Source organism: Gymnodraco acuticeps, unplaced genomic scaffold, assembly GCF_902827175.1.
Source record: "Gymnodraco acuticeps unplaced genomic scaffold, fGymAcu1.1, whole genome shotgun sequence".
Classification (NCBI taxonomy): Eukaryota; Metazoa; Chordata; class Actinopteri; order Perciformes; family Bathydraconidae; genus Gymnodraco; species Gymnodraco acuticeps.
Window position 1 is genome coordinate 114,678 of NW_022989992.1, and position 12,639 is coordinate 127,316.

General features: G+C 40.0%; 1 protein-coding gene across 1 annotated transcript in view; it reads left to right on the forward strand.

Moving 5' to 3' along the window:
- LOC117544055 (CMP-N-acetylneuraminate-beta-galactosamide-alpha-2,3-sialyltransferase 1-like) overlaps nt 1-10,360 on the forward strand; it is a 57,363-nt gene extending 47,003 nt beyond the window's left edge. Inside the window, exons 4-6 of the mRNA XM_034212843.1 lie at nt 6,473-6,518; nt 7,086-7,205; nt 9,131-10,360. Of these exons, the coding sequence (XP_034068734.1) occupies nt 6,473-6,518; nt 7,086-7,205; nt 9,131-9,304 (340 nt within the window). The 3' untranslated portion in view covers nt 9,305-10,360. The remainder of the gene's footprint in view (nt 1-6,472; nt 6,519-7,085; nt 7,206-9,130) is intronic.
- The last annotated feature ends 2,279 nt before the right edge of the window (nt 10,361-12,639 follow it).

Consider the following 12,639-nt stretch of genomic DNA (forward strand, 5'->3'; position numbering starts at 1 on the left):
AGAGTCCTCTCCTGCTGATGTTCAGGTGTATATCAGTATGTAGTGTCTCTACTTTAAAGAGTCCTCTCCTGCTGATGTTCAGGTGTATATCAGTATGTAGTGTCTCTACTTTAAAGAGTCCTCTCCTGCTGATGTTCAGGTGTATATCAGTATGTAGTGTCTCTACTTTAAAGAGTCCTCTCCTGCTGATGTTCAGGTGTATATCAGTATGTAGTGTCTCTACTTTAAAGAGTCCTCTCCTGCTGATGTTCAGGTGTATTGGGATCAATAAAGTACTTCTTATCTTCTTATATGATCTTATCTTTTCACCCTCTGTCTGAAACCAGAGCCCAGTCTGCTCCGATTGGTTAGCTTTCCGGCTCTGTTGTGATTGGTCAATGTTGGGATTTTAGCCTTTGCAGACCATTTACATGCACAGAAAACCTATATAACACACTACAGGAAAGGGATAACCACAACAAGCCTAATAGGGCCCCTTTAAACAGAAGTTCCTTCCAAGAAAATACTTCACTAATTTACAACATATTACTTCCTGTACTGTCACACACAAAACAAGCCAATAGAAGTGCAAGTGTTACATAGTGATGTGACTATGTTAGAAAAATCTCACTCGTCACCAGCTTGAGCTTCAACCTCAGGATCCATGTATCTGTGATCCTCTCCTGAATGGAAGTAGTCATCACATACAGAGCATCAACTAGTTCCTGAACAGTGTCCTTCACATACTGATATCCAAGAGAGGGAGTTACACAGTCACAAGATGGAGGAATGCTGCTTCTTGTTATCAAGAGTTTTTTTCTCAAAATGTTGGTTTTTTTCTCAAAATCCTGACTTTTTTTCAAAAATCTCAAAGATTATGACTTTTTCTCAAAAATCTCAAAACTTATGACTTTTTTCTCAAAATCATGACTTTTTCTCAAAGTTATGACTTTTTCTCAAAATATCTAAATCCTGACTTTGTCACGAACTAATACATCCTGTAATGTACACAGCTACAGTTGGGATACCCTTATCATGTGTACTCTGAGATTGGAAGAGTACATTCAGTATTTTCCAGAGGTGGGGACTCGAGTCACATGACTTGACTCGAGTCACATGACTTGACTCGAGTCAGACTCGAGTCGCATATTTTTTTATTTGAGACTTGCTTGACTAACATTGATAAAAGACTTGACTTGACTTTGACTTGGTATTCATGACTTGAGACTTGACTTAAGCTTGAGATAGATGACTTGAAAGGACTTGACGGTTTAAAATAAAATATTTGCGTTTGTTTTTGTAGTGAGATATTACGTTTAGTTTTTTCGAAAAACGTGATTATAGCGCCATGCGCGCAAACCTGGCAACCCACTAGAAGGCAGGAGTGTCCACACAGCAGCGTGCGTTGACGCTTGGAGGTGGGCATATCTGAAGCTTGGGGATTTTTTCCGAGCAACGCGACCAACAACCAATCACATGAATCTCCCGCCCCCGGCATACAAAGCAATAGCAATGTTAAAACGAAGTAAACTGGATATAAAATCCCCAAACAGGCGAAAACCTACCAGTTTCACCCACTGTCTCTGCCACCTCCCTCCATGCCTCGCTCCTCCGGTTTGTATCCCGGTAGATGAACAGAGACTGATCATACAGCACCGGGTGATTCACTACCGCTATAATGAATTTTCCCTCCATTTTTTGGAATATGAGGAAATGACCTGCGTAGTCTCTCCCAGCATACACGCGGTTTGATTGGCTAGCGCTTGTACTGGCAGATTTGCATAAACGGGATTTCATTGGCTGACGCCTCATCGAGGCGTCAAAAGTTGAACATTGCTCAACTTTTGAAGCCAGCAAAGCTCCACGTCGCTTCCCAAAATGCAGTTCGGCTAAAAGTGACGTCACCCCATTCAAAGTGAATGGGCAGAAGCGTTGGAAGCTTCAACGCACGTAATAAGAAGAGAACAGCGGTATGCAGGGTCTGCAGCATAAAGATTAGTGACACGACCACCACTACAAAAAAACCCACAGAGAAAGGTGCATGTGTTGTGTTAGCTAGAAAGCTAACGTTACATTTAAGCTACGTTAGACTTGGTTTCAAATCGATTAAGCAAAGAGAAGACAAAACTGAAAATTAACACTAGAACCGCGAGAGAGAGAGAGAGAGAGAGAGAGAGAGAGAGAGAGAGAGAGAGAGAGAGAGAGAGAGAGAGAGAGAGAGAGAGAGAGATGAGAGAGAGAGAGAGAGAGAGAGAGAGAGAGATGCCTCGTGTTATTATCAGAAGTTACTGTAAACTTTTGAATAATGTAGTTCATCTACTTTTAGTAGTTTGTTTAATTATGTTGTTTTTGTTTGTAGAAGTGCATCATTCTTTGATTTATTGTAAAAATGAATCTGAACTTTTTGATCTGTTATGATGATAAACTGAAGCAATTTCAAAATTAACCCAATTAAGTGAGTTTAAAATCGTCCTACTTAGTTTATAAGGAAATTATGAAGAGGAACAAATTAAATGATTTGAAAATGATATCTATGTAGGTGCTGACGTTGTTGGCGGTTCTAGTGTTAACAGACATTTAAATATTAAATATGTGTAATGGCAAATGCCATCTATGATTTTCTTACCTGGAATTCTGCCTTTTTGAACAGACTTTTTGAGTCCTAGCTATATTGTCTGCAGTTCTAGGTTTAATATGAATCTAATATGATTGTCATCGGTCTAAATTAGATTTGAAATGATTAACTGTGTATGTAATGAAGATCATAGTGTGGGTTGAATCCATTTTCATAACCACTGTCTTTTAACTGATTTAAATGTGGAAGCTGGGTTTATTCATCAGAATTTCGTATGACTTGATTTGACCTGAGCAATGACTTGACTTGACTTGCTTGACTCTCACCACAGTGACTTGAGACTTGCTTGATACTTGTAGGTCAAGACTTGAGACTTGCTCATGACGTGCACATGTAGGACTTACTCCCACCTCTGGTATTTTCCCAACACTATGATATGGAAGTAAACAAAGGGCGTGGGAGGGAGAGAAACTCCCTACACACGGATGTTAACCTTTGCAGACCATTTACATTCACAAAAACCTGTATAACACACACACAGGAGAGGGAGAAGCCTAATAATAGAGCCCCCTTTGTAAACCCCAAGGTCCCCGCCGGCGGGGACCCTGTTTTTTTTTCTCACGACACTGTGTCTCAGGGGATCTTAATATTTAAGAACCTATTAATGTGTTATACCAGATTAACGGAAATAATCTCAGCTAACTGACGATACAAACCATTTTTACCAAAACAAAACACAAGTCTCATAAGAAGCATCTAAATGACCCCTTAGCGAAAAATGCTAACGGACATTGGCACAGAACTCAAGATAAAAGTACCCTTATTACTTATCGTAGCTGCACATACAAGATATCCGATTAAAGCTGAGGTTCCACAGATTATTTAGGTATATAGTATCATCACTGAGTGATCCAGACTCGCGACAGGGGAAGCAAACATAGACATAGACATCACAACACGTACCTTTACGGAGCTTCTAGGGAGATCGTCTCACCGTAGCTGTCAATCTGATCAAAAGACGTGTTCAATGGCATTAAAACCAGAAAAAACGCGGCTGAATCGGTTAATCCATAGGTTTTTAACGTCTCTGTATAAAAAAAATGATTTAATTTATAATCCATAATTCAATTTTTATGTAAAAATCGGAGAGCAAATGTTAGCTGCTAATGGTAGCCACCAGAGTGGCTGCTGCTTCCGGTCTTGGCTATGCGGCAGTCTCACACACACACATGACCAAATAAGGACTATGTGGGAGTTCCCCTCGATTCCATTGGCTCTGACGGTCAGAAAGAGATGTCACATGTCAAAATCCAGCAAGGGGGGTCCTCACCTCCTCAAGGGGGGTCCGGGTGCATGCTCCCCCGGGAAGATTTTTTTTAAATATTGAAGTTAAAAGCATCAATCTGGTGCACTTTAAGAGCAAAATGAAGAGATCTATGGATACATCTCAACACCCATATGAAACAGAACTGTAAACAGATGTTTTCTTTATGGATATTTTACAAATCACCCTTTTAAGACCGAAATGTCATGCATAGCAGAAGATGGCATCTTTTTTACAGGAATATTCCAGCCAATCTCTGTTTTGAAACCATGATCTGCAAAATGAGCGCCTTACCCCACTGTACAGGCGAGTTGGATACTTTTTTAAATATACCTGGGCAGGCTCTGTTTTGCCGAGGTCCTCTGTCCCCAGGGGTGGCGGCGGTGTTTGGGGCAACGAAGACGGCTGCGGCTGCTCCGCCTCCGTGGGCGAGGAGGACGTTAGTGTCCACGACAGTGGCAGCGGGTAACGTATGTCCCCATGATCTGAACTGTTATTACCTGCAGTAGATGCAGTGTTGCTGCTGGCGATAAGGGCTGGTTGTTTTAACCATTTTCTGATGCTGTGTAAGCACTTTGCAAATGACGAACGCGCAGGGGCACATGTCACGCGCACCTGACATAATAACAGAGATAAGGAAAATCCACCCAAATGGCCCCAGAAGAGGTTTTTTTTTGCTAAATCTGTCTAAAAAGGTCAAATACCACTTGTTTTGCATCAATCTTGATACAGGGTACTTATTATATGTTGTACTTTGGATTCCTAAAGCTTTTAGTCTACTAACCCATCATCCAACGTTAGTTTTCACCAGGGCCGCCCCTCCCTACAGGCCAATCACGCAGGCTGCATGGGGCCCCGCCTTGCGCAGGGGGCCCCGCCCAGAGGGCCTCAGCTGCTGTGCGCAGTTCTCCGCTCAGTTCTCTGCGCACCCCCCGCGAGAGTGAGAGTGAGAGGTGACAAGGGGAGCACGTCTGTAACCCGACACCGTTGCAATGAATCGACATCTGACCAATCACGGCTTTGATACGGCCACTAGTGCAGGTGAAGAGATGTCGGCGAAAAGACAGTTTCAGTCCGGCGCATGTAAGAGGGAAAGAAAAAAAACATGAAGAAACTAGAGCATCACTCGAAGCCTTGGGTTATTGTATGAGTGAAATGTACAACTTGCTAATGTTGTATAAGTCAAATGTCATGTTGCCAATTGCCATATTAAAACATCAGCTGCAATTCACGACATGAAGAAGGCAGTCTCTGCAGAGCATACAGGCTAATGGAGATGCAGTTATTTCCAGCATTCTTTATTTAACATTCATTCAAGTATGTGATGCCTCTTATCTGCTAATGTACAGGAGGAAGAGTGATACACTGTCTGTCTAGTTGGCTTACATAACAGTTAAAGTTTACAGCCTAAAAAACATGGAGCATTTTTTCCCCTTTTATTCATTTTTATGTCAATTTGAACATTTCATGGTGATGCTCAGCCTCTCCCCTTAACTCCTAGCAGTCATCATCATGGTGACGCTCAGCCTCTCCCCTTAACTCCTAGCAGTCACCATCATGTCAACCACAACACAGAGAAATACTGATAGAAATGTGTGTGTAGTTGTTGATACATTGCTGACAGAGGGAACTAGAATACAGATTTAAGAAATGTCAGTTTTTGAGCATGTCATAAGCATGTTTTGTCTTGACTATATTACAACTATATTATAATAAAAATAATATAGTATTTATATTATTGAATTGATTATGATTATTATTAGTAGAAGTAGTGAGGCTAGTATTTGGCAGGAAATGCAGACGTATTCACCTGTAAACGCATACTGAACGACATACATGCACATTTACCATTTACCTCACTGTATAAAAAAGTAACTGTGTTGATAATAATAATAAACAGGAATTATATTTGCAAAGTAGCCTACTTTGTTTCCCAAAAAAAATGTTTCACTCCTGTCAGTTGTGGTGGGGGGGGGGCCTCATCTCACAATGTTGCTTGGGGCCCCAAGTTGGCCAGGGGCGGCCCTGGTTTTCACTATAAGTACCAAATATCTTTTGGACGGACACTATAATTTACAGTTTTTTACCATGTTCAATCTGAATGTTCTTTAAAATAAAAAACATTTATATTGAATCTGACTTTTCTACATCCAACTCACAGGTTTATCATTACTTTGAGAAAAAAGATTATTAATTAAACCCTTTTAGAAGAAAAGATATGGTCATTTGTTCTGGGAATGTCATTTTCGAGCCTGAGACCTGAAAAACAGGCTCGGGGTTTGTCAAGCAGGTTTTCTCTGTGCAAATCGCAGCATTTAAATATTGGAACTGAACACACAGCTTTATTTGAAGGTCGTCTCCCATACGATTGATGCAACATGCAAAAACATCAACATATGTGACCTAACACTAAGCCTATTCTTTTTAAATCATCATGTAAGTTAACGTGTAGGTTAACGTGTAGGTTAAGTCAGAAATGCATAGAAGCTCACACTGAACGTTTTCATAGACGAATTGTTCAAGGATTTCAAGGATATTCAAGTTTATTAACGCCCAAATGTTTACACTCCTGCTATGTTTTTCTTATCTTCCAGCACATACACAGCTGTTACATCAAGGATAAAGGCAAATAAAGATAAGGTGAGTCAAAGTGAGGTTAACATACAGTTTGTTGAATTGAATATCACATTACTTTTGATCAGACGTTATTTATTCTATTCTATCCTTCATAATGTTTTAGGTGCACTTCACTTTAAATTAGTTTTTTTCTCATACTGTTGCAGAAATCTCCATTTTAGTATCACTAACATTAACAACATGTAGTATATTAAGTCCTGACTGCATTCTAAAGGTTTAAACAGATGCTTTTAATGTTGTATATATTTAAATAAACCCCTTTTCAATCAATAGAAACATGTAAGCCTGCTTCCTCTGTCTAAGTCTTTGACCAAAATATGTCAACCAAATCAAAAAAATACTCTTAAATCTGGATTATTCAAAGGTAACATATTTAATAGGATAAAGCCTAATTTGCATGTTTAAATATAACATTTCATAAAATATTTTTTACAAGAAAAAAAACTGTTGAAGTTCATGGTTTTGTCTATTAATCCAAATGTTGACCTCAGTCACCTGTACGGTATATCTGTTTCTTTTTCAACACAGTAAATAACAAAGGATTTTTTAACAAATCCATTTATTTTGCAGGTGTTGATTTACAGTCCAACATTTCTCAAATACGTCTACGAGTCTTGGCTCGAAGGTCACGGACGATATCCTTCTACAGGTTTCCTCAGTTTACTGCTCGCTCTGCACATCTGTGACGAGGTGAGTCTTCATAAACACTTCCTGCTGAAATTCCTGTCAGAATACTGTGTGTGTGTCTGTCTGTCTGTCTGTCTGTCTGTCTGTCTGTCTGTCTGTCTGTCTGTCTGTCTGTCTGTCTGTCTGTCTGTCTGTCTGTCTGTCTGTCTGTCTGTCTGTCTGTCTGTCTGTCTGTCTGTCTGTGTTTTTATCATGTTGAGCTTAAGCATATTATTTTATGCATTATTTGGTCAATTATTTTTGCCTGAACAGAATAGTTATATTGGATTTTTGATTGTGTTTTTATTTCTGGAAAGTCCACTGGAGTTTATTGTTTAATAGATATATTAAAGTTAAACTAGGCAAGGCAATATTATTTATATAGCACCTTTCAACACAAGGCAATTCAAAACATGAAAGACATTAAGAAAATGGCATTTTAAAAAGCTAAGATAATAAAATAAACATTAAAAGACAAAATACATGAATAAAAGTTACAGTGCAGTGTGAGATATGAATAGTTTGGTTGAAACTAAACAACCTCTCTTGTTTGCTTTTGGGGGAAGTGTCTCTCCAGCACCCTTATCTAAAGACCAGTATTAGCCACTCTTTAAAAGAATTTGACATAATGTGAAAGCTGGAAAAAATCCCTTAATGATGAATAGTGCTGCGTACCTGGACTCACATTCAGGTTCAGGTCCGGACTCAAGTCCAGAGGTTCAGGTTCAGGTCCGGACTTATAAGTCCGGACCTGAACCCATGGCTTGTGTCAAGTTGTGTGAGAAACTAAAGTGAACTTATTGTGAGCTAATTATCAATTGAAAATAAACTCATAATCAACTCAAATTCAAACTCGTCAGGTTTATTGTGCTCCCTTCCAACTTGTGTCTACATTTCTTTACAAAGTACAAATGTAAAAAAAACACTTTTTGCCACTTAGTCTACAAATGACTTATGACAACTACAGTGAACTACTACAAAGTTCAAACATTTATTTCACCAAACAAAGGAGTTAGCTACACTACCAAATATCCAATATGGCGACCAGCAGCCCACACCGTCCACTATGTCTAAGCCAATCACATCGCTAGCTTTCCTTGACGTCACACAGATCTCTCGAGCAGTTGCGATATTTTGCGAGACTTCGTGAGTTCAGTAATGGCCGCCATATCAGAAGCCGACACGATGTTTTTCGTCTTTTCTCAGCGCACATTTCTCGATCTATGGAAGGTTTTAGATGGTTTAGAACAAAAAGGAGAATATACGTAAGTGCTAGTTTTTTTGCGAGTCCAAGTACCGGTTCCCGACGTTCCGGTTTTAACCGGACTTGAACCGAAACTTTTTACAAGTCCAGTACCGGTTCGGTGTACCGGTACGCAGCACTAATGATGAAGTGTTTAGTGCAGGGGTGTCCAAACTACGGACCATTTTGAATTGGCCCTCAGCAAATTCCAAAAGTATAATATTGAATAAAATATGGCCCACAAATTAAACAGCTGCTATTGTACTTCTTAAATACATATGTTCAATTATATAACACAGTATTCATGTGTTAATAAGCCCAATTTTCAAATAAATGCAGTCAATTAAAGTTGAAAACACGTTCTAACAAATCTTAGTTGATAAGAAAAAAGCCCAATAATTTATTTCCATAACAACCTTGAAATCTACCCTTCCTATTTCCTCTTATTATAATCAATCTGAGGCTTCTGTTTTAAGGGATGAGCTGCCAAGACAATAAATGAAACCCTACAGAGAGCTTTTTTCATCAATATCAACCATAATTTACCTACATTTGATTGATGTTTCTAACTTATGAAGCAATATACCTCTCGTGAGCGGCCCAGTCGATATGTTTCTGTCTGTGGCCCTCGGTGAAACACCCCTGTGTATCCATGATGTTCTACTGTGTTTGTGACACATTGCGTTTTGTTCCTCTTCTCCTCCAGGTCAATGTGTTTGGGTTTGGCGCAGACCAGTATGGAAACTGGCACCACTACTGGGAGGAAAACCATTTGGCCGGAGCTTTCCGACACACGGGAGTCCACGACGGAGATTACGAATATAATGTCACCATGCTGCTGGCAGACAAGCACAAAATCCAAATGTTTCACGGCAGATGATACAAAGCCAACATGTGCAGCAACCACGAAACTGGTCTACAGCCTTTCAATGTCTGACTTTTCATCGCCTCACTCACGCTGGAAGAATGTCATTTTCGTGTTTCAAAAGACATTCTCCGATGAACTTTTCTGCTCCGACCGGTTTCCCTTTCTTTACCTAAGACAATGATTGAGTAATGCTACCTATTGAGATAGAACAGAACTTCACTCTCTGTGTTTCCAGACAACGACAGACCGCCAACAATTCAGAAGTCACACTGCCATTGGTTTGTGTAATTCCTCCGGACAACACAATGGTGGAATTCAACAAGCATGCAAATAAGGACTGCTTTTGTACTGTTGTATAGTATAAGTCCTCCAACACAGATTTTTACTATAATACGTCACCTGGGCTGGCTAAAAATAACATTTATTGCATATAAGGGTACAAACAGTGTATGCTTGGAGAATCCACTCGTTCCCCATTACACTGATAGATTGGGACATCATTCTCATAAAGGACTTGCATATTAGATTAACACATTACATTATCCAAAGTGATTTACATACTCAATACTGTGGGTAATCCCCACAGGAGCAATTTGGGATGAAGTGTCTGAGGGACACAACAACATGCTGACTGCAGTGGGGTTTGAACCTGTGACCCCCTGATCCGAACACCAACGCACTAATCCACTGTGCCACACGCCTGGCCATGGGACACTCCGACATTAAGTCCAAAATCAGCCCCAAAGATCGCACTTTTTAGCATATTATGATATTTACAAATTGTAGCCAGGGTTTTAGAAGTGCTCACGTCTGAGTCTATCTACACCGAGAAAAATAAGGTTTAAAGTTATTTGAATCAGTCCAATTTGATTTAGTCATTCATTTGTTTAATATTATTCCCTGTACATATCTCAACATAGAGAAATTGATGTTTCAAAGCCACTTGAAATGTCATTCTGTTACGGCCCGTCCACACAGCAGCGTGCGTTGACGCTTGGAGGTGGGCGTGTCTGAAGCTTGGGGATTTTTTGCGAGCAACGCGACCAACAACCAATCACATGAATCTCCCGCCCCCGACATACAAAGCAATAGCAATGTTAAAACGAAGTAAACTGGATATAAAATCCCCAACCAGGCGAAAACCTACCAGTTTCACCCACTGTCTCTGCCACCTCCCTCCATGCCTCGCTTCTCCGGTTTGTATCCCGGTAGATGAACAGAGACTGATCAAACAGCACCGGGTGATTCACTACCGCTACAATGAATTTTCCCTCCATTTTTTGGAATATGAGGAAATGACCTGCGTAGTCTCTCCCAGCATACACGCGGTTTGATTGACTAGCGCTTGTACTGGCAGATTTGCATAAACGGGATTTCATTGGCTGACGCCTCCGTCGAGGCGTCAAAAGTTGAACATTGCTCAACTTTTGAAGCCAGCAACGCCAGCAACGCCAGCAACGCCAGCAACGCTCCACGTCGCTTCCCAAAATGCAGTTCGGCTAAAAGTGACGTCACCCCATTCAAAGTGAATGGGCAGAAGCGTTGGAAGCTTCAACGCACGCCGCTGTGTGGACGGGCTGTTAGGGTTAGGAAATACGAAATACTCTCCTTACTCTCCTGCACCAGACCGTGCAAACTGTAGATGGAAAACTAGAATAACAATTTAAATGTGAGCAGGCAATGATTAAAACACATCTTCAGGGGATGATTGTTGGAGCGTTCTTCTTTGGCCTGCAGTAAATGTCAGAGAAAGAGTTTCTAAAGTGAAGCCATCGATGAGGTTTTTAATCACTCAGTGCTATGAAGAAAAATGATTGAGGTGTCAAGGTGTTTATCTTGGAAATGTGACATACAGCCTATACAGGGGTGCCTTATTGTGAAAAATCAATTGTACATTTTTTATATCAATGTGACATATATTATTCATAAAAAAGTAGGTGTTAAGTGCCTTCTAATGGGAGGATTTAAAGACTTAATGTTCTCCATAAAATTGTACTTTATTGTAATATTAATCAGCAGTTTAACTACATTCGTTTAGTTTATACTATTGTATTTGTCAAGTATCATATGCCTGATACAAACATTAACCATATTGTCTGTAAGTTTGTCTTAAAGTCTTGCACTTTCACAGCTATGTTTTGATGTTGTTAGCTGCAGTCGCTGAACTTGATGTAAAAGCTTTGTGACGATGTGTTATCAATTTCACCAAAAAATAATCTGTGATCTGAAATGTTATTTCAGATGAGTCAGGAATTGAGCTTGCTGGTGCTTATATGGTATGATTTGCTCCATGTGCCTTAAAACATAATGCCCGATCAATGTCTTCATTTTCTTTCTTTTTCTCTCTCCGGGTATAACAGACTGATAAACACATCGTTTGTTTAAATTCAAATATGTCAGCCACCATGCAGACAACAGTACATATTTTCTATGAAGGGATACTGCCCCCTAGTGGACAACAACATGTGTTTGCATAAACATCCCTTTATTGGTGCAATTGTACACTGATGTAGTATTGACTCATTTAAATCTGAATTTAAACACATCTATATCCGTCACACTTCTTATTTCCATCCAGTTGAGGTCTTAATTGTTATATAAAACCCATTAAAGCGGCACTTCGTTGATTTTTTTCCATTTTCAAGTCATTGGTACTAACTTGTGTGGGAGGGATGGATGATAAAACAAACTCAGATATTCAGTTTTCTTTACACGAAAACTCAAATGGAGCCTGCTATACTGAAAAGGGCAAGTAGGTTAAATAAATATAAATAATACAATGTGCAGCTTTAGATATGTTTTTTTTAAGGGAAGCAGTACAATACAGGTCTCATTTCACAAATTTCCCCTCCTCGACTCCTCGAATCCTCGGTCCTCCGGTAGTGACCCGGAAATGGATTTCAGCGCGCCATGTTGAAGGACATCTAGGCCCAATCCCAAACCACTCCCTCGACCCTACCCCTCCGTGACGGAGTGAACTCCGTCTGTAGCCACACTCGCAGCTCAACGAGGCTCCCTCCTGTCAGATGGAGGGAGTAAATACAGCAGCAAGCTTTGGGACGGCCTCCCCTCTCTCCGGCAGAACTGTAACTGTATGTAACAACGGTTTCAAATCAGCATCTCTTAGACAAAAAATGTAAACTAAACACGTAAAAGTGTAATAAAATACAATTAAATCAAAGAAAAAGTCTTGGAATATTGCCTTGATATTAAAATGATGGCTTGTTTGTAAAACAGAGGGACCTCCAGGGAGGACACATTTTCTTTGGGTGGAACATTTGCCAAAGCTGGTAACTTAGCATGGCATTTAGGCTACCAGATTTTTGCTATTCCCAGACAGTGTATTG